Source organism: Pipistrellus hanaki, assembly GCF_964339955.1.
Source record: "Pipistrellus hanaki genome assembly, chromosome: 5".
Classification (NCBI taxonomy): Eukaryota; Metazoa; Chordata; class Mammalia; order Chiroptera; family Vespertilionidae; genus Pipistrellus; species Pipistrellus hanaki.
Genome location: NC_140507.1, coordinates 77476301 through 77499420, shown reverse-complemented (window position 1 = coordinate 77499420; position 23120 = coordinate 77476301). Strand labels below are relative to the sequence as shown.

At 44.2% G+C, this 23120-nt stretch overlaps 1 protein-coding gene across 2 annotated transcripts; it reads right to left on the bottom strand.

The window, feature by feature from the left end:
* Nucleotides 1-469: 469 nt before the first annotated feature.
* Nucleotides 470-20141, bottom strand: LOC311622326 (uncharacterized protein). Of its 2 annotated transcripts, none has more exons than XM_084883311.1 (4): nucleotides 20048-20141; nucleotides 6221-6347; nucleotides 5965-6016; nucleotides 470-4151 (listed from the first exon to the last, which is right to left on the bottom strand). In XM_084883311.1, exons 1-4 carry the CDS (start codon nucleotides 20048-20050, stop codon nucleotides 2819-2821), a joined length of 1515 nt encoding a protein of 504 aa, XP_084739437.1. In that variant the 5' UTR covers nucleotides 20051-20141; the 3' UTR covers nucleotides 470-2818. The 2 variants fall into 2 exon arrangements, with proteins under 2 accessions (XP_084739437.1, XP_084739436.1); XM_084883310.1 differs by lacking the exon at nucleotides 20048-20141 and adding an exon at nucleotides 13470-13603.
* Between the last annotated feature and the right edge of the window lie 2979 nt (nucleotides 20142-23120).

Genomic DNA, 23120 nt, shown 5'->3' with positions numbered 1-23120 from the left:
ATAAAGAGTCAGAAACATTGATGAGAGAAAATCATCAATCAATTGCCTCTTGCACACCCCCTACTGGGGATGTGCCCGCAACCAAGGTACATGCCCTTGACCGGAATCGAACCCGGGACCCTTCAATCCGCAGGCCGACGCTCTATCCACTGAGCCAAACCGGTTTCGGCAATAATTACCATTCTAACAGATGTGAGGACTACATCTCTTTTTGGCTACAGGTGCGATCCTGTGGATCACATAAAAAGAGGGTAATGAGAAAATCATGATTTATGTTTTTTTTATATTATGAAAACAAATTAGAGACAAAAAATGCACCCAAAAAAGGAAAAAATAAGATTTGCCTGCAAAATGAAATACACAGATGATGTATTTTTAATTTACACACCAGAAACATATTAACCAGTTATTCCGATATATTTAATTTTTTTAAAACTGCCTTAGTAAAAATACACCTGAACTCAGATGATTGAGAAAAATGCAGTGTATTTGAAAATCCACAAATATTTGACAAAAAAAATGCACGTTTTTTAAAAACATTTTTTATTGATTAATCACATAAAATTCAAACAATGAAAACATACTGAGGGGTTACACTCAGCTTCAAGTAACACAAAACACCCAGTCTTCCTACCGGAGGAAGGGGCATATTCTTATATGGAAGGACTGAGTCCAGGCAGCCACTGCACATGCCACAGAGAAACCAGCACCCATATCGTTCTTTTTGACTGCACCAATGTAGTTAGCATGGTGAATCAGGAAAACATAACACAATAACAGCATAAAGCTGTTTCCTATACAAGTTAGAGCTTATATGGATATAACCAAAGAGGGAAATCATAGAATACTCACAAGCATGAAAGGCTGAAATAGGTCAGTGGAAAACTATACCTCTAAGAAAATAAAAATCAAACAATTGGTGATTTGGAAAATAAGCTTGATGGAAACAGATTCTAAAATTTTAGCTAGGAAATGGTGTATCATAGCACCTGGTTATCTGTCTCTCTCCCTATATGGTGGCTCTCCAATATCTAACGCCATTTTTGCTTCTGCCTTCCAAGTCCCATGCAAGTGAGGTTACTGGTAAATTCTACTGTGGAATCATAGTGGAAATAAATTCTGGAAAGTCTAGTTCTTAATATTATGCATAGAGGGCATATCTCCAACTCTAGAGATGTTGTCCTTTATCACAGGACTCTCTTTTTATATAAAAATTCAACATATGCCAGTCAAGAAAAAAATTAAAAGGGACAAAATATGGAATATAATTCACACAACAATATATTCTTTCACAAACTTTACATAAAGATTTACCCCACTGATATTGTAAGGAAAATGGAAAAGGGCTTTTATACCCATTACCCCAAGAAGGGAGTAAGGAAGGAAGAATGCATATAATGGACTATAGATAACCACGACAAGGTTACTAGGTAAATTCCAAGTTACACCAAACCGTTTTTCTTATTTTCAAATATAGATAGGGTCCCCCAAAAATATATACAGTTAGAATGATTATAAAGTCAGTTTTCAACATACAGTTCATTTTTTAAATGTAATAGAATTTACAGAAATGAATTTTTATTTTTATTTATTTTTTTTTTTTTTGGTCAATGCCTATTTGCAAACTGATGAACAGCATTGCTGATAATGTGAAACAATGGAATCGTAAACATCAAGAATCATTTCATTCAGTATTTGTGCACCCTCAATTTCTGTTGCTGGTTTTTTACTGTAAACTTTAAAAAAAAAAAAAAAAAAAAAAAGTCTAGTGGATAAATTTTATTTACTCAAAGCTTAACCTGGTTTCACCCCTTATTTCAAATCACTTAAAACTGAAAAGGAGTGAAAATTGAGTTGTCAGCTGTTAAATGTCCCCCCCAAAATGTATACATACTTTGAATAATTATAAAGGTAGTATTTGTACTTCAATTGCATTTTCAAACTTCTAGTAAAACTTCCAGTAGCATTTTAGGATGCATTTACTTTATTCCAAGCTTAGTCTGGTTGAAAAGAAACATCAACTGAGCTATCAGCTGTTAAAGTGTGGTTCCGTTTTTGGGATACCATGTATTTGTTGTTGAAATCTAGTTCTCCACTGTTTTGTTTTGTTTTTAAGAGAAAATGAAAGGGAAGGAGGGATGTGGAAGGGGGAGGGGGAAGGGGAGAGGGAGAGGGAGGAGGAAAGAGAGGGAGGAGAGACAGGGGAGGGGGGAGAAAGGGGGGAGAGGGGAGGGAGGAGACGGGGGAAGGAGAAGAGGAGGGAGGGAGGGGAGAGGGAGAGGGAGAGGGAGAAGGAGAGAGGGAGAAGAAGAAGGAGAGGGGGGAGGGGGGAGAGACAGAGAGACAGAGAGAGACAGAGATATCCATGTGAGATGTTGATTGGTTTGGTTGCCCGGTGCATGTGCCCTAACCGGGGCCAGGGATGGAACCCACGACCCTTTGGTGCATGGGTCAATGGCTCTAACCCCTTAGGCATACTGGCCAGGGCAACAAGCAAAGCATTTTTCTATAAAAAACTTGGTTGAGAACTGAATTGTTCAAGATGGAAGACATTCGAAAACCAAATTTAGACCATATATGGTTACTCTCCACTGTGCACTCACAACCTGTGATTTTCACAGGAGTTTGTTACAAAGGCTTTTCCATATTCCTTGTATTCATAGCGTTTTTGTATAGTATGAGTTTATTCCCATCTGGTGAGAAATTGTGTGCTGTGTAGGTCTCACCACATTGCTTACATTCATAGGCTTTCTCTCCAGTTTGAAATCTTTCATGTCTTTGATATAAACTAAGGCGAGTGAATGCTTTCCCACATTCCTTACATTGGTAAGGTGTTATCATAAGGATGCAGTTTTGTGTGTCTTTGAAGGGATTTGTGAGAAACGTAGGCTTTACCACAATGTTTACACACATAGGGTTTCTCTCCCGAGTGCGTTCTTTCATGTGCTTGTACGGAACGGTAAGATTTGAAGGCCTTTCCACACTCCTTACATCCATAGTGTTTCTCTGCAGTGTGAGTTCTTTCATGTATTCGAAGGTTACTCAGATACTTGAGTGCTTTACCACATTTTGTACACACATAGCGCTTCTCTCCAGTGTGAGATATTTCATGTATTTGTAAGGAACTGTAATAGCTGAAGGTTTTTCCGCATTCCTTACAGTCATAGCGTTTGCATCCAGGGTGAGAAATTTGGTGTGTTTGTAAATAACTGAACGATTTGAAGACTTTTCCACATTCCTTACATTCATAAGGTTCCTCTCCTGTGTGAATATTTTCGTGTGACTTTAAGTAACGGGGCGATCTGAAGGCTTTTCCACAATTCTTACACTCATAGGGTTTCTCAGCACTGTGAGTTTTTTCATGTTTTCGAAGATAACTGATATCGCTGAATGCTTTACTGCATTGTCTACACACATAGGGTTTCTCTCCAGTGTGAGACCTTTCGTGTGTTTGCAAGGACCTAGAATATCTGAATGCCTTTCCACATTCCTTACACACATAGGGCTTCTCCCCTGTGTGAGTCCATTTGTGTGGTAGTAAAGAACTGCAAGATCTGAAAGCCTTTCCACATTCTTTACATTCATAGGGCTTGTCTGCAGTGTGCGTTCTTATATGTATTTGGAGATTACTAAAATACGTGAATGCTTTACTACATATTTGACATACATGTAGTTTTTCTTTAGTATGACTTCTTTCATGGCTTTGAAAACTTTGATAATTTCTGAGGGCTTTTCCACTGTGTCTACGCTGATAAGGCTTCTCTCCAGGGTGCTTTCTCTCACAAATTTGCAATGAAGTTGAAGAACTAAAGATTTTCTCAAATTCCTTACTTTCAGAGGTTTTTTCTCCATTGTGAGTTCCTTTATGATTTTCAAGACACTGAAAATAACTGAAGGCTTTCCCACATATGTTACATTTATATGGCTTCTCTTTACACTTCTGATAATCAGAGGGCTTGTGTCCAGCATGACGTCTGACGTGACTATTATGGGATGGATGATGCATAAAGACGTTCCCACATGCACTGTATAAGCATGGTTTCACTCCAGAAACAGTTTTCTTGGTGAGACTGAGGTTTGGACTAAGGCTGAAGTTTTCTCCATATTGACTACCATTTTCCCCTTCACTGAGTCTTTCTAACATAAGACTTCTGTAAAAAAAAAAAAAAAAAAAAAGAAGAAGCAAATTATTAATGATTTTTAATTACTGAATTTAATATTAGTGGAATATTTGAACATTTTTATGATTTATAGCAAAAGCATAGATTTTCTGCCTTGTGCACACCGTTTGAATTTAATACACTGAAAGCTGTGGGGACAGCTTCACCCTTGCTATTATCAATTCAGTGATACTCAGAGGCAGGTTTAAGATGACATTCTAGTTGAATTCACCCCCTCCCAATACACAGAATGTACACCTATATTTAGAGCAGCGATTCTTCCTGAGAGACAACTGTGAGTCAGCTGAATACTTCTGCACAAGCAAGAGAGAAAGACCAGAGAGGAAGCTGGGAGCCACGAGAGCTCTCCGGGAGCTGAGGGCACAATCCGGAACCAAAGCAACTGGTGAGCATCACTAGCTGTTCCCTCAGCATGTGGATAGTGGGTGAGAGAGCCATCCAGGTTTCCTGGCCAATCTGCAGGGCGTGGTAGCATGTCCTCAGCTACCCTTCAGAGAGCTAATACAGCGAAAACAGGAGGGCACCACAGCTTACATACATGGGGATCCTTCCACGGGGAAAACTGATTCAGCAAGTATAGGAAGGTGCTGCTGTGTACACCCACTTTACTGCATGCACAAGCAGGGCTCCCCCGCCTGGAGAGAGGACAGAGCTAATGCCGTGATACTTGCCAACAGGACACCAGCAAGACTGTGTACAGAATTCACGACAAGTGACTGTGTGCATATGTAAGGCTGCTCCACCCAGAGGTAGCAGGGCACTGAGATGCAGGCCTGCATAGTGGGCCTGCCCAAACCCTGCTCTGACAGAGGACAAGTAGAGCAACAGGGCACACACGTATGGCTAGCCATGTAGAGTGAGGGGGACACAGCTGAGTGCACAGGGAGTTGTAATGTCCAGGGAGGGAGCAAAACTAGAAAAGTGGAGCTGTGTGCACACAGCAGGCCTACTCAACCTGGAGAGGGGGGAAGATGGTGGGGAGACAATCATATGAAGCAGGCCCACCACACCCTGCTGATACCGGACAGAAAAGCAAAAGATTAAGCTAAGAGCACAAAACAAAGCCCCACCAGGATTAGAAGGGAAAGGCAGAATGCACACACAAGGCTGTCCCACCTAGAACCCTATGGGGGTACATACATACACACACACACACACACACACAAAATAGAACAGAACAGAACAGAACAGAATAGAATAGAATAGAATAGAATAGAATAGAATAGAATAGAATAGAATATATACTTAGCTATTTCAAAAATGAATCTTGCCATTTTCAACAACCTAAAGGGTATTATGCTGAGTGAAACAAGTCAGACAAACATCATATGGTTTCACTTAGATGTGGAATCTATAAAAACAAACAAGTAAAGAAAAACAAACAGACTCATAGAAACAGAGATCAAAGGAATGATTAACAGAGGGGAGGGTATAGGAGGAATGAGTGAAAAAGGTAAAGTCAGGAATAGGATGATAAATTTAATAGTGAAAGATAATTACTAGAATTGGTGGGGAGATTGTGTTATAAGGTATGAAAATGTTAAATTATTATATTGTCACCTGAAATTAATACAAATATAATATGTATACTAACTATAGTTAAAATATAGCAAAAAAAGTGATATTCATGTATAGTATTTATTAATGCTGTTTCATATAAACTAGTTTGCAAACACTGAATATTTGTAATATCTAGCAAGGGTTGCTTTGGTTGCTTCTTTTGAAAATTTTATAGCCTAACAGGTTTCTCATGTGAGGTAGTGCTTTTTGTTGTGTGACTCACTTTTGTTCTCTTCCCTGGTTTTCTTCAATGTCATGATCTTCCCATTTTTTACCTAAAGAAGCAGACCCAGAAAATTGGTTTCAATGTATTAGAAATTGTACAAAAATTATTAGATTCTATTTCTATGTTGAATTGTGACCATGCTCAATTTATTTACCAATGTCCTCCCTGTTCACATTAACATCTTAGGACAATGCTGATGGTAAGAAACACTTGTTCTCTAATTGACAAAGTGAAGGAAAGTCACCATCCTTACCTAAGAAGGCCAAGTTCCCGAAGGTTTCCCTCATCACATCTCTGTAGAGTTTCTTCTGTGAAGGATCCAGTAAGGCCCACTCCTCCTGCGTGAAGTTCACAGCCACATCCTCAAAGGCCACCGAGTCCTAAAACATCCCCAATATGTGTCCATTAGGATGAGTGAGACTGAAGCACTGTACACTCAGACTCCATTTATAGGAAGGTTATGTATGAGTTTCCCATTTCCAAACACTTCATCTATGACTCTATCATCAAAAACTTACTCTCTATACCCACACTCACTTCCTTATAAATTTAACACCATCATAAACACATGGAAATTATCAACATATTTTTACTGTAACCACATTACATATTTTTTAAATGGCAGGGTTCAGATACTTTGGAGGAATAACAAAAATGCTATACAAATTAAATAAATATTATAATTTTCAGACCATCAATATCTTGTAAAAAAAATTCATCTTTTTTTATTCACCATTTATAGGACTCCAAAAAACAAGGTCACATCTGCATGATGTTCCAGTAGAAGAACTGGAAACTTTTTCTTCTACTCCCATTACCAAAACCAAAGAGTCCCAACAGGCTTGTGGAATTCCAATTTTCAACAAATCCTAGATGGTCATACATACTGCCGTAAAGTCCTCCAGGCATTAGGAGAACAGACACAGCTCACTTTAACTTTGCTTTCCTGTGCGTGGTAGTTACTGTGTTTTCATCACTATTGAGACAAGACCCTCCACCAGCAATAAGATAATGACTCACTCAAGGTATAGATGGTGGTTAGCGTTTTTAGAAATAAGGTATTTTTTAAATTTATGTACACTGATCCTTTCAACAAGCTATTACACACTTAACAGGTAAACAGAACTTCGTTTTACACCAGGAAGCCAAAAGTCATAGGACTTGCTTTACTGAGACACTGATTTTACTTGATGGCCTAGAACTGAGCCCATTTGTGGAGTATGCGTGTAATCAGAGGCAGCTGCCTAAATGGAAACATTCTTATGGAGAAGCACTGCTTTTATCTTGTGTAATATTTACCACAGACGAAATTCTTCCTTTCTCTATCTACAAAGTAATTTGGAACTCCCAGCTTAGATTCGACGAAGACATGACAACTAACACCACAAAATCCCTATACAATAAAACCTCGATACAACAGGTCAATTTGGGCAAGGGGGTGTCCATTAAAGCTGCAAGACTGTCATATAATAAAGTCAGTTTTCCAAATTCATGTTAAAAAAATTTACAGATTTACCTGTTTTTACTTATGTAGACATGTTTAATTAAAATTTAGTATGTATGAAAAGTTTAACTTCACAGAAAAGTTATCTACATGTAGTACAGTAATTTTAAATTTATACTGAATAGGACTAGTAAGTATGTGCATTAACCAGTCACCACAAGTAGACAAACGCACATGGCTGGGGCATGGCGAAGCACACGGCTTACACACATTAAAACTGCAGAAAGTCACACATGAGACAACTGAACAATTACCTCAGGAGATGTGGTGTGATCATGTGCTAATCATTCACCAAACGTTGTTTCTGATGATGACCCTTGGATTTAAATATGTAGACTATAGTTGTAAGTACATAATATTTATTTATGTTGGCAAAATTACTAGTGTTTTTCCCCCAACATGTGGTCTTTTTGCTAAAATTTTTTTTAAATAACAGTGAATTAGTCTGCCCAGCATGGCTCAGTGGTTGAGCATTGATCTATGAACCAGGAGGTCACAGTTCGATTCCCATTCAGGGCACATGCCCTAGTTGTGGGCTCGATCCCCTGTGTGGGGTGTGCAGGAAGCAGCCAATCAATAATTCTCTTTCATCATTTATATTTCTGTCTCTCTCCTCCCATCCTCTCTGAAATCCATAAAAATATATTTTTAAAAAATAAGAGTGAATTGATTTTTAAAAAAACATTTTAATTATAAGCAAATCTTGATTAAAATAATTTAAAAATTAATAGGATGTTAATTTTAATATATGAAATATGGACCAGAAATTTTGCCCATTAAATCTCAAATAATCTAACCTTATGCCTAACGCAACTAAACAAAGCCCATATTAGAAAGATGGCAGCAGAAGGTGGATCTTTCTTTAACCTCCCAGAACCAAACTGGAAAAAAAATTAAATTGAGGAGCACTCACCCTGAATTACCAACTGAAGACTAGCTGAAGAGGAGACTTTTTTAAAATATACATATTTTGCCGAAACCAGTTTGAAAGGTTCCAGGTTCGAGTCCGGTCAAGGGCATGTATGTTTGTTGCAGGCACATCCCCGGTAGGGGGTGTGCAAGAGGCAGCTGGTCTATGTTTCTCTCTCATCGACGTTTCTAGCTCTCTATCTCTCTCCCTTCCCCTCTGTAAAAAATCAATAAAATATATTAAAAAAATATATTTGAAAAAATATATATTTTATTGATTTTTTCACAGAGAGGAAGGGAGAGGGATAGAGTTAGAAACATCAATCAGCTGCCTCCTGTACACTCCCCACCTGGCATGTGCCTGCAACCAAGGTACATGCCCTTGACTGGAATCGAACTTGGGACTCCTGAGACCGAAGGCTGACACTCTAGCCACTGAGCCAAACCTGTTAAGGCTGAAGAGGAGACTTTTAACAAGGAAGGACAGAAACCTACAGCTGGGTAAGAGTGAGGTTGGGAGAGATTTTGAACCAGCTCTCATGAGTGGCAGGCCGAGGGTGGAAGGATATCTTGGCTGTAGGGGTGAGGAGAGTGAGAGGGGTGAGGCCTGGACCCTAGCCAGAGCAGCAGAACAAAGAACAGCAGGCCTCCTAACATCCAGCTGTGAACGGTGACAAGGCTTCTGAGACATGGATGGTGGGGCACATGTGGGAGGCAACCAATCAATGCGTCTCCCTCACCCTGATGTTTCTTTCTCTCTTCCCCCTTCTATTTTCACTCTAAAAATCAATGGAAAAAATACCCTCATTCTTAGAGTGAGAAATAAATAAGTAAATAGTCAAAGGTTAAAGACAAAGAATCTTAAAAGCAGCAAAGCCCTAGCTGGTTTGGCTAAGTGGGTAGAGCATCAGCTTGTGGACTGAAGGGTCCCAGGTTCAATTCTATACAGAATACCATTTTAAGATTTAATGCTTTAAACATTAATGGATGTAAAACTGAAAGCCATAAAATATTTTCAAATCCCTTTCCTTTCTTTTTTCCTTCTTATTGAATTTAGTGGTGACACTGGTTAACAAAATTATACAGGTTGCCGAAACCGGTTTGGCTCAGTGGATAGCATCGGCCTGCGGACTGAGGGGTCTCGGGTTCGATTCCGGTCAAGGGCATGTACCTTGGCTGCGGGCACATCCCCGGTAGGGGGTGTGCAAAAGGCAGCTAATCGATGACTCTCTCTCATCTATGTTTCTAATCCTATATCCCTCTCTCTTCCTCTCTGTAAAAAAATCAATAAAATATATATTTTTAAAAATTATACAGGTTCCCCTTGTGCACTGCTAGTGGGAATGCAGACTAGTGCAACCACTGTGGAGAACAGTATGGAGTTTCCTCAAAAAACTGAAAATGGAACTCCCATTTGACCCAGTAATCCCACTCCTAGGATTATATCCCAAGAAACTAGAAACACCAATCAGAAAGGATATATGCACTTCTATGTTCATAGCAGCACAATCTACAATAGCTAGGATTTGGAAACAGCCTAGGTGCCCGTCAGCAGATGATTGGATCAAAAAACTATGGTATATCTACACAATGGAATACTATGCTGCCATAAAGAAGAAGGAATTCTCATCATTTGCAGCAACCTGGATGGAATTGGAGAACATCATGCTGAGTGAAATAAGCCAGTGAATGAAAGAGAAACACCACATGACCTCACTCATTTATGGATAACAAAGAACATTATAAACTGATGAACCAAAAGATAGATATAGAGACAGTAAAGCAACAAGCAGACTGTCAAATTACAGCAGGGAGGGGAGGGAGATCTGGGGGAGATAAGAGATCAACCAAAGGACTTGTATACATGCATATAAGTACAACCAATAGACATAAAACTCTGGGGAGGGACGGTATGTATGGGGGGGGGGGGAATTATACAGGTTCCAGTTGTGCAATTCCATAACACTTCATCTATACACTATATTTTGTGCTCAGCATCAAATCCCTTTCTGATAAAAAGAATGGATGTGCCAAAACTGGTTTGGCTCAGTGGATAGAGCATCGGTCTGCAGACTGAAAGGTCCCAGGTTCAATTCCGGTCAAGGGCATGTATATTGGTTGCGGGCACATCTCCAGTGGGGGATGTGCAGGAGGCAGCTGGTCGATGTTTCTCTCTCATCGATGTTTCTAGCTCTCTATCCCTCTTCCTTCCTCTCTGTGGAAAATCAATAAAATATATTTTTTTTAAAAAAGAGAATGAGATGTGTTATGATCAGTCTGTCCCTTACTATATCGAACACAGGGGATATTTTCAGGAATCAGAATGTATTATAATGCCTAAGGGATTTGGAATTAAGTCCTGATATAAACTAGTAAATTTAGACTTCCATAAGTCTTGAGGTGTTTTCCTCATATCAATGAATACAAAAATGCAATTTTTTTTCCCCCAGTGTCCACTGAAATAGATAATCATCTACCTTAGGAATGATATTGCCTTTCCAACTGTAAAAGTTCTCGCGAGACATGGACATAAAAACACTGACCAAAAAGCAGAAAAAAGGAAACCCTGAGAATTCTAAAACATCCATCTCACATCTTAACTTTTTCTTGCTAAAGGGAATCAAAATTCTATTTGGTTCCACAATTATCTATCCTTATGCACAAGGCATTTCTCATTCAAATTACATATTAAAAACCCAAATGCTACTGGACACGAGAATTAAAGGGCTGCGATGTTCACTGTTGAAAGAAACCCAAAGGAATGAAACGCAAATATTGCAATCAAGACAGATAAGCAGCCTGCTTTTCTACAGTTCAGAAGGAAATCCACCTTCAAAAAGTCAAACATAATCCCAAGCATGGGGGCCACACACTCCTGGATTGAGATAGCGGGTCAGTCCCTGGGGAGGTGTGAAGGGACACCTGAGCAGCCCCCAGAATGAGCTCTGGGAGCTCTACAGCCCTCCCCTCTGCTGTGAGCGTGGCAGTGCTCCCTCCCCTCTGCTGTCGGCGTGGCAGTGCTCCCTCCCCTCTGCTGTCAGCGTGGTAGTGCTCCCTCCCCTCTGCTGTCAGCGTGGCAGTGCTCCCTCCCCTCTGCTGTCAGCGTGGCAGTGCTCCCTCCCCTCTGCTGTCAGCGTGGCAGTGCTCCCTCCCCTCTGCTGTGAGCGTGGCAGTGCTCCCTCCCCTCTGCTGTCAGCGTGGCAGTGCTCCCTCCCCTCTGCTGTGAGCGTGGCAGTGCTCCCTCCCCTCTGCTGTCAGCGTGGCAGTGCTCCCTCCCCTCTGCTGTCGGCGTGGCAGTGCTCCCTCCCCTCTGCTGTCGGCGTGGCAGTGCTCCCTCCCCTCTGCTGTCAGCGTGGCAGTGCTCCCTCCCCTCTGCTGTGAGCGTGGCAGTGCTCCCTCCCCTCTGCTGTGAGCGTGGCAGTGCTCCCTCCCCTCTGCTGTCAGCGTGGCAGTGCTCCCTCCCCTCTGCTGTAGGCGTGGCAGTGCTCCCTCCCCTCTGCTGTCAGCGTGGCAGTGCTCCCTCCCCTCTGCTGTCAGCGTGGCAGTGCTCCCTCCCCTCTGCTGTGAGCGTGGCAGTGCTCCCTCCCCTCTGCTGTCGGCGTGGCAGTGCTCCCTCCCCTCTGCTGTGAGCGTGGTAGTGCTCCCTCCCCTCTGCTGTCGGCGTGGCAGTGCTCCCTCCCCTCTGCTGTCGGCGTGGCAGTGCTCCCTCCCCTCTGCTGTGAGCGTGGCAGTGCTCCCTCCCCTCTGCTGTCGGCGTGGCAGTGCTCCCTCCCCTCTGCTGTAGGCGTGGCAGTGCTCCCTCCCCTCTGCTGTCAGCGTGGCAGTGCTCCCTCCCCTCTGCTGTGAGCGTGGCAGTGCTCCCTCCCCTCTGCTGTCAGCGTGGCAGTGCTCCCTCCCCTCTGCTGTCAGCGTGGTAGTGCTCCCTCCCCTCTGCTGTCAGCGTGGCAGTGCTCCCTCCCCAGGCTTCCATTCTCACAGTGAAGAACTCTCTGCCTGATTCAGTTTAAGGTTCTGGCCCAAACGAACTCCCCAATCACAAACCCTTTGTCTCCAAGACAGAAACCCTGATCTTTACTGCCTTTCTCCATGTACACAAATCACACTGCGGATGCAAAACTCAACATAACATCTTAAAATGTCTAGGCCTAAGGAACCACTCCACAGGCTCAAAAAGGGCCTCATCATTGCCTGCACCCCCTTCTCCAGCTGTATCCCCCCCCCCCCAGCTTTCCCGGACTCTGTAGCTTTTCTCATGCAAAATATCCACAAATATAAATCTTTTAAAAGAGAATTCCATCAGTTGCTTCCAGCATGTGCAAACAATGAGTGCACGAATGGGTGAAGCAGCAAAATCCATTTCTCCCTCTCTCTCTCTCTCTCTCTCTCTCTCTCTCTCTCTCTCTCTCTCTCTCTCTCTCTCTCTCTCTCCTTCTCTCCCTCCCTCCCCCCCCCCCGTTTCTCCTATCTCTAATTCAATCCATTTTTTAATTTAAAAAAGAGCATTCCATTACTCTGTAAAAAGAGATAAACAATTAAAATCGTCTTTTTGAAATGTACCCAGAGGACAAGTAGTTGATAATGATGCTGTGACTCAAACAGGGATAGCTGGCCTTGGAAGTGCCTGGGAGGAACTGGAAATTTAGGGACTTATTTCCAGCCCCAGGGGGAGATGGGCCCGGGGACAAGGTTTTGGGTTTGAGACCCTGTTTCACTAAAATGAGAACTCGGGAGAAAAAGGGAATCCCCTGAGGAAAAAAGAGATCAGGGTCCCCACAAATCTCTCAAGCACAAACCCGAGACTGAGTCACGACTGTCCTCGGATGACCCTCCCTGTGTCACCGCAACATCTGGGGAGAGGTGAGGCTGGACTCGGAGCCTCCTGGACAGAGAGGGAAATAGTACATTCGATCCTGCGATCCGGCTGCCTGCCCAGCCCCCACTCTGAATTCTGCAGGGACCGAGGCCCCCAGAAGCCCCAGGGGACTCCAGCTGCAGATCCTGGCCCTGACCGCCAGGAGGCCCGACTCCGTCAGAGCCAGTGCCAGCCAGCCCCTCGCCCTGACTGCACACCAGCCCGGCCCGCACTCACCATTTCTAGGTTTCCCGAGTCCTGCCTACGAGTCCGGGACCAGCGCAGGCCACAGCACCGCACAGACCATGAATGAGGACAAGCGGTCACCAGCCAGCCAGGAGCGTGGGTGGAAGGGCCTCACCTAGGCGGGGCGTCGGCCCAGCCGTTTCAGCGGAGCTTCTGATTGAACAGAAATCCACGCCTAACCCCGCCCCCTGCCTGATTGACACCGGGAGGGATGAGGCGGGATTTATTCAGCCGAACCAGCCTCCACCCGAGAGGCTCCAGTCTTCCTGGCACGTTTGCTATGGAGCTGATTCTGTATGTTCGCCCAGCTCTTTGTGAACACAGGAGCACAGGCGTGCACAAAGAATCCCTGCTTCCGTTTCCAAGTGAAATACAGAACATGAGGGCGGCCAGGCCACACTGGAACAACGGTGGTGCGAGCTGTCAGGACACTGAGACCCCCTTTAGAAACATAGACCCAATGTGACCTCACTATCTGTGATAGAGTCTGGCTCTGTTTCAATCTTTGCTGCTTCCCACCAATCCCTGCCCCACCCACAGTCATTCTGTCCTAAGAGGAAGAATCCCAGAGCATTAGGCACCGGTGGGGAGTTGGAACCCTGGAGTCCCAGCCTGGGTGCCCTACCCACAGGGTGTGAGACGTGTCCGTTACATTCTCAGAGGCCTCAATACACTACCATTAGGTTAGGAGCCTCCCTATGACCATTAGTTATTTTACAGAGTTTAAGGACCTGAACTTATTTGAAATAATGACTTGATTGTGTCACAAGGGTCCCCTTAATCCCAAAGGTCAGGATCTTCATGCAGGGGGGGGGGGAGCAGCAACAGGGGCACTTAAGGGTCCTGGAGAGCCCTCTGGTATCAGGGATGTGGACACAGCCAGCCCCCTACTGGCTTCCTCTGCCCCCTCTTCTTTCTCTGTTGAATACCTGTTCTCTCACAAGTGACAACTAGATAGGGCCACGTGCACAGGTGTGTTTACCCTCTTTTACCCCTATTGTCGGGGTATATAGGTGCCAACCTAGCCTCTGTCACAGCTTCCCTCTGACACAGATAAATCCCAGCAGACACTGAGTCAGGACCACTGTACGGAGGGCCCCAATCCCATTCCCCTGCTCCCAAATGCCCAGAAATTCTCAAAACTGCACCTCTGGTTGGCAGCTCACCAAACTGAGGCTTGGTAGTCGCAGCAATGCCACACAGGGCACCACAGCTCAGAGCACAGCCGCTGAGCAAGGCACAGACCGAAGCGGTGGTCTGGGGGCATGCTGCTCACCACTGTTATGTGTTAGGTCGAGGCAGGGGGGAGCCCAGAGCCGATGCAAGCATCTGCAAGGTGGATGGTGACAGACAGCTGGCTAGCTGGCGCCTTCCCAGACCCCCGGCCTGAGGCAGAGGCAGGAATCCCACACCTCCCATGCCCTCCACCCTCTCCTCCCTGAACAACTGTGTAAAAATAAGTACCTGTGCCGCTTTTGGCGGGAACTTCCCTGGCCCACCCTCGGACCAGCGAGCTTCGCCCGGGAGCGCAGATTAAAACCTCCCCCTTTTAATCGCCTGGATTCCCTGTCCCAAACTTCTGCATCGCAAACCTCTCAGCTGGGACCTTACATTATGGTCACCTGCAGAGATGTGGTTCCCATGTTGAGATTAATGCTGGTGTGCATCCCACGGGCTGCACATACACACACACCTGGAGAGCTGACTCACATAATACTGGTCTTTGAGAGAAAGGGCAGGCTACTCAAGAAGCTGTGAAAAAGCTTCAGAGAGCAAGGAAAAGAGCCTAGCCTGGGATTTTATTGTGGCTGGAAATGTTAAAGAAAAAAAGATGCAATGGCACTTCTCAATGATGGTAAGGCACATTGTACTCAAAACCTTCCAATAAGTACAGAGACAGCGTGGTGGGATTTCTTAGTGGGTGAGAAATAAGACTGGGCTCAATTCTGAGAACAGCACAGGCAAGTGGGGATTCATGGCTTGACGGCAGGCAGGAGATCAGTGGATGGAAAGTTACCAGAATCTGATGTTAGAGGATTCCTGCTAAACTGACCAAACAGGATTCTTACTACAGACAGGCCAGGGGGCTCAGACATCACCTGATGATGGAGGAGGAACGTGATCAGACATGAAAGGTGGTCAGACAGGAGGGTGGGGGATTCTGGATCACATGACATAGCAGGGTTCCTATTAAAGTGGATTTTACAAGAAGTACAAAGATAGGCCTAGGAGAAAGTTCAGGAGCCTGACTAAAGTTGCTCAAGCAAAGAATCTGTCAGGGTCTGGGCCAGGGCAAGAATTTTACACTCAAACAGGGGCTTGTGTGGTTGCAATCTGAAGCCAGTGCCAGAGGAGGGAGCCCTGGACTTTCGCATCAGCCTGCCCATGGGTGGGCAACAAGAGGGAGGGGGAGGCCTAACCTCTCAGCAAATAGCAAACAATGTGGAGTCTGACTGCTCATTACAAGGACAAACATGGGGAAGAAAAATATGCATTTGCAATGACTTGTTTATATATAAGAAACACTAACAGGAAGTTCAAGAAACGATCAAAACTGTGTATTTGAGGGTGGCTGCAGAAACACTGCTACAGGACCAGGATATGTGAGCTGCGTGTCTTCTTAAGTTCGATTTTTCTATCCTACAAATTTAAGAAAACTCAGAAATTTATGTACACCATGTTTTACCATCTAGTAGTCCTTCTTTAATGTTAACTTTTGTACATAGGAAAGTACTATCAGGATTTGATCCCTTTAAACATAAACAATTATAAAAGTATATACCACGCAAAATAAAAAATTCCAAAATTATTGCCAAAATAGTAGGACAAGTTGCATCCTAGTTTGTCCCTTCTCTATATCTCACACAGGTGTTATTTTAGGAATAAGTAGCACATTATAATGCATTAGGAATTTCAGTTATATTCCACAGGGTAGTAGGAATTTTAAAAATTATATAAGCTTTGACTACTTTTCTTTACATCAACTGAAATAATGACTTGGTTATGCCACATCAATTACTTTAGCCTTTTAAATTTCAACTAGAGGCCCGATGCATGAAATCCATGTAATAGGCCTTCCTTCCCCCGGCTGCAGGCACCAGCTTCCCTTAGGCACCAGGCCAGCTTCGTCAGTCTAATTAGCATATTATGTAAGTCTTATTAGCATAATGTCGATAAATTAGCATAATGACCATCTAATTAGCATATTATGCTCTTATTATTATAGATGTTCTTTAGGGACATGAATACCCACAAGAAAACATGAATGTAAAAATGAAAAATGAAATCTGTGAAGTTAAACACATTTCTCTCATATCAACAGGTTCTCTTGCTTAAAGGGAACAAAAATTCTATTTCCACTATTTACTTGCCTTACCAACATCATCTCTCTCAATCAACTTACATATTTAATCCCAAGAAACCAAAATTCATATTTACCACATAGAGAATAAATTTGCCAAGTGCTTACGGGAACTAGAGTCAAAGGCACTATTCAGTCAACAAAGAACCAAAAGAAACAAGTATTGGAATCAGCTCAGGTGAGCAGCCTGCTTCCCACAGGACAGAAGGAGAGCCACTTTCAGGAGGTTTACATCATGGACTCTCCAGGTTGAGACAGAAAGAACCCCTGGGGTGGATCTGTCTTTGGGAAAGGTGAAGAGGGACACGTGAGCAGCCCCAGGAGTGAAGTCTGGGGGCTCCCATCCCCTCCTCTCCCCGGGGAATAACGGAAACGCTCCCTCTCAGGCTGCAGCTCACAGCCAGGAAGTGCTCAGCCGGATTCAGTTGAAGGTTCTAACCCACATGTGTCAAACACAAGGCCCGCGGGCCAAATCCAGCCCGCCAGGCCTTGCAATGTGGCCCGCACCGCGCTGTCATCACTGCACTCCGCTGTCAGTTTATGACATTGTCAGTTTATGACTGTTCAGTAAACCATTCGGCCCACGATTTAGGCTGGATTTTAGATTTTGGCCCCTTCTCTGATTGAGTTCGACACCCCTATTCTAACCCAAATGAACTCCCAAACTCACAATCCCTAACCCAGGACACACAACTCGACTTTTACAGACTTCCTCAACGTGCACAAAAGGACACTCTGAGTGCACCCACACTGTGGATGCAAACTCCAACCTACGCCTAGAAACAGGCGCAGGGGAAGCACAACTAAAACCTCAGAAGGGGCTTCACCCCCTCGCCCAGGTGCACCTGCACCCCAGCTTTCAGGGCTGTAGCTTCTCAGTGTAAAGGCTCCCTCCATGGCGGGTGTGAGCAGGTGGGACACCTGCAGGGGAGGCTCCCCAGAAAAAACAAACTGAGCCTTCAAGTACTCCCCTTGGCAGGCTCAAGGGGGCCTCAGTTTGGGTCACTAACCACAGGCTGCCCCAGTGGAGGTGCTCTGGACTACCCTATATGTTAAATTACACGCCAGTTAGAACAATCTGGCAAAAACACTAAAACCCAGTCTTTGAGAAGAAAAGGGATGACAACTGTAAGGCTAATAATGGAAGGAGACTTGACTAGGGGTGGCAAACACAAAATACAACAAGCAGATAATGTACTGTAGAACTGTGTATCTAAAATCTGTATAATTTGCCGAAACCGGTTAGGCTCAGCGGTCGAGCGTCTGTCTGCGGACTGAAAGGTCCCGGGTTCGATTCCGGTCAGGGGCATGTACATTGGCTGCGGGCATATCCGCGGTAGGGGGTGTGCAAGAGGCAGCTGGTCGATGTTTCTCTCTCATTGACGTTTCTAGCTCTCTATCTCTCTCCCTTCCTCTCTGTAAAAAATCAATAAAATATATTTTAAAAATAAATAAATAAATAATAAAAATAAAAAAATAAAATCTGTATAATTTTATTAACTAATATCACCTCAATAAATTCTATTAAAAACAAGAAAATTGTAAGGCACTTTGCTGACTGAACAAGAAACCTCATAAGTATGTATTGCATTGCCAAAAATTATAATAATAATAATAATAATAATAATAATGTTCCTTGCCTAGGAAATTTTCTGGGAGTTCCAGCAAAAGGATTTTATACAATGTAGTTCCGGTACATTTCTCTCATGTAAAATATCCACAAACAAAAAAACTCCATTAAAACAGCCATCCATTGGACAAATGAAAGTTACAATATGGATCTACATAGAACAGAACGCAGAATCTCAGAGAGAAGATAGGGAAGGTGGGGAGGGTGGGAAGTGATCAATCAAAGAACCTGTATGTATATATGCATAATCCATGACCACAGACAAAGGAGCCAGGGCAGGCTGGAGGGAAATAATGGGGAAAGAGGTGGACCTATGTAATACTTTCAACAACAAAGATTTATTAAAAAATAAAAAATAGCCCAAACCGGTTTAGCTCAGTGTATAGAGCATCATCAGCCTGCGGAATGAAGGGTCCCAGGTTCGATTCCCCTCAAGGACACATACCTTGGTTGCGGGCACATCCCCAGTAGTGGGTATGCAAGAGGCAGCTGATTGATGAATCTCTCTCATCGATGTTTCTAATTCTCTATCCCTTTCCCTTACTCTCTGAAGAAAAAGAAAAAAAAAAATCAATAAAATACATTTTATCCAAAACCAATTTGGTTCAGTGGATAGAGCTTCGGCCTGTGGACTGAAGGGTCCCAGGTTCTATTCCGGTCAAGGGCATGTACCTTGGTTGCGGGCACATCCCCAGTAGGGGGTGTGCAGGAGGCAGCTGATCAATGTTTCTAACTCTCTATCTCCCTTCCTCTCTGTAAAAAATCAATAAAATACATATTTTTAAAATATATTTTATTGATTTTTCACAGAGAGGAAGAGAGAGGGACAGAGAGCTAGAAACATCGATGAGAGAGAATCATAGATCAGCTGCCTCTTGCACACCCCCCACTGGGGATGTGCCCGCAACCAAGGTACATGCCCTTGACCGGAATCGAACCGGGGACCTTTCAGTCCGCAGGCCGACGCTCTATCCACTGAGCCAAACCGGTTTCGGCAAAATACATATTTTTAAAAAACATTTTAAAAAAATAACCACATTTCTCAACTATAAAAAAAAATTAAAAAATAGAATATGGGTCTGTTTGAAATAAACCCCGAAGAGCAAATAGTTGATTATGATTCTTGAATCAGAAGGGGAATTGGCGTCTGGGAATACAGGGAGGGACTTGGGATTGTCAGGTTGGGGAGAGGATGCAGCGTGGTGGATCTGAGACCCCGCTCCGTACACACCGGGAAAACTCAGGAGAAAACGGGTCCCGGGGGGAAGGAAGGAAGGAAGGAAGGAATATATTGGAACTACATTGCATACACACGCAGGAAGCCACGGAGTCACGACTGTCCCCCGCCGACCCGCCCGGGGAGACCCAGCGCTGCGGGCACCGAGAGGCTCCGGGCCCAAGTCGCCGCTGCCGTGACCGGACCCGCAGCCCGACCTCGGCGGCCAGCCCGGCCCCCGCCCCGCCCCGCCCCCGGGGGGGGTGGCCTCATCTGCAGACTCCGAACCGGACCACCCACCGGAGGCCGGGTCCTGCCGCAGCGCCTCGTCCCGATTCGGGGACGCCCAGGCCCACACTCACCATTGCCAGCTTCCAGGGCCCCGGCGCCGCCGTCCAGCTCCCGCAGGCGCTGAGGACACGGAGGGACTGACGCCGACGCACCTGGACCGTTAACGGCTGCCGCGCAAGAGGCACGTGACCCAGAGCGCCCACGCGGTTGGCTGGGTGTGGCCCCACCCACCTTCCCTTCTGCGCATCTGATTGGGCAGTTCACAAAGACCCGCCCCCCTCATTTCCTAGTGACAGCTGGGAGAACCAGCTTTGGCCTGGGGGTGAGAACTGGCCTGCAGGGATGGTTAGGGATGGTTGGTTTTTCTTTTTACGTTTTTATTCGTTTTAGGGAAAGGAAGGGAGCGGAAACCGGGGAGAGAAAGAGACAGACAGACGGACATGTGAGAGAGACACATGGGAAACCGAGGCCAGGGATAGAACCTGCAGCCCAGGTTGGTGCCCTTGACCAGAAATCGAACCCGCGACCTCTCTGTTCCTGGCCAACACTCTAACCGATGAGCCACACAAGTCAAGGCAACAAGAGAGGTTTGAACATCTGCTCACTTATAAGCAGCCGCTCAGACCCTTATTTTTAAAGGGTAAGCTGTAGCCGTAACCGGTTTGGCTCAGAGGATAGAGCGTCGGCCTGTGGACTTAGGGGGTCCCAGGTTTGACTCTAGTCAAGGGCACATGCCCAGGTTGCTGGTTCAATTCCCAGATAGGAGGCATGCAGGAGGCAGCCAATCAATGATTCTCTCATCATTGATATTTCTCTCTCTCCCTCTCTGAAATCAGTAAAAAAAAAAAAAAAAATATATATATATATATATATATATATATATATATATATATATATATATATATATATATATATATATATTTTTTTTTTTTTTTTTTTAAATGTCACCATTTTTTAAAATTACATGTTTTTCTTGATTTTAGAGACAGAGGACGGGAAAAACATTGATAGCCTGCCTACTGCACGCCCCCAACTGGGATCCCAGCAACAACCTGGGCATGTGCCCTGACTGGGAATCCAACCATTGACTTTTGGGTGCATGGGACAATGCTCAACCAACTGAGCCACACTACCCAGGGCCGTTTCTGCTTTAATGCTAGGAACTGGTTCTGCCAGCAAAGGCTTGATAATGTTGTGGGGCAGCTTGGCCATCTTGTCAGGTTCCAAGTTCAGCCTCTTGTCTGGTCTCTGGTCCGCGGGCCTCATGCATGAGTAGCATCCCCGTCTCCACTTCCAGGGGACGTTATGTAAGGAGGCCCCTCAGGAAAGATAGACCCTGATCTGGGTGGATACAGGTGGGCTTCCCTCAGACTTGGTCCCTCCAAAAGAAACTTACACCCACCCAAAAAAGCAGTCAGTAAACAGGGAGAACGTGATATTCATAACGGCATTTCATAACCCTATCTCTAAAAATGGTAAAACATAGTTCCAAATCATAACAATGACCACTATTCCCCTCTGCATATTACTATCACCAATGGAGTTTTTTACAAGTTAAGGCTCACTTCATTACATAGTTGTTACCTTCTAGAAAACAAGCATTATGAATGGTCATGACAGGATACAGTTTACCTCTTCACAGCAATCACTATAAAAAAAAAACTAAAAAAAAACAAAACAGGTCTTGTTTCCTTGAACAGGAATCATATCCTCTTACCAGAATAATACTTAACATTCTATTGCTTAAAATAGCGGTTGCCAACCGGTGGTCCACAGACCACAATTCCATGCATACAGAGATGAACTAGTTTATTGGTGAACAAAAGACAGCTTACTGTCTTTTGAAAAAGAAAAAGCCACTCTGATGGATCTTTTATGTGAATCTTGTGAAGATATCACTGGAAAACTGAACCTCTAAGAAAATGGAAACCAAACAGATTGTAGTTGTTTTGAAGATACTCTTGACTGGAAGGGAAAAGAATAAAAAAAAAAAAATGAGATGGGAAATGGTGTCCTATGTTAAACCCTCTGTGTTTCATTCTGTCTCCATACTAGAGGCCTGGTGCATGACATTCGTGCACTGGGGGGCGGGTGGTGTCCCTCAGCCTGGCCTATGCCCTCTCCCAGTCTGGGATCCCTTGGGGGATGTCCACCTGCTGACTTAGGCCCATTCGTTCCCCAGAGGTGGAAGAGGCTCCCGTCACCACCGCTGTCCTCGGCAGCTTCTGGCTGAGCTGTGCTCCCATTATGGGAGCGCGCTGACCACCAGGGGGCAGCTCCTGCATTGAGCGTCTGCCCCCTGGTGGTCAGTGCGCATCATAGCGATCAGTCGTTCCGCCATTTGGTCCATTTGCTTATTAAGGTTTTATTATATAGATATGATGGCTCCACAATCTAATGCCTATTTTGCTTATGCCTTCCATACTCTTGCATGTGAGGCTACTGGTAAAATCTAATATGGAATCTCAGAAGCTATAAATCCTGGAAAATTTAATTCCTAACATTACCTACAAAAGGATATATCCAAACATAGATTTTGGGTCATATCACAGGTCTCTCCTCTTAAATCAAAATATATCTAACAAACCAATCAGGAATAAGAGCACAAGATCAAATAACAATGTAACAATTCACATGGAAATACATTCTTTCATAAAATTGACACACATAAATATTTATTCCCACTGTTCATTGCTAAGGAAAATGAGGAAAAAGCTCTTATACCCATCACCTCTGTGTGTGCCCCCTCTCCCACTGGTCAAAAAAAGCATTGTCAGTAATAAAGGGATAATATATATATTAAAATATATATATATATATAAATTTGATGGATATTCCTAGTGTGTGTGTGTGTGTGTGTGTGTGTAGTATACATTAGGAAATATATATATATTATTATATATATTATTATATCCATCAAATTTCACAAGGCCAGTAAAAAATCCAAATACCGCCCTAACCGGTTTGGCTCAGTGGATAGGGAGCCAGGGGACTGAAGGGCCCCAGGTTCAATTCTGGTCAAGGACATGTACCTTGGTTGTGGGCACACCCTCAATAGGGGGTATGCAGGAGGCAGCTGATCGATGTTTCTAACTTTCTATCCCTCTCCCTTCCTCTCTGTAAAAAGTCAATAAAATACATATT

Coding starts and splice junctions, on each gene's coding strand:
- LOC311622326 (XM_084883311.1), bottom strand. Junction 6,017..6,220: donor CGGGAACTTGGCCTTCTTAG/GTAAGGATGGTG, acceptor CTGCTTCTTTAG/GTAAAAAATGGGAAGATCAT. Junction 4,152..5,964: donor AACCAGGGAAGAGAACAAAA/GTGAGTCACACA, acceptor TTTTTTTTACAG/AAGTCTTATGTTAGAAAGAC.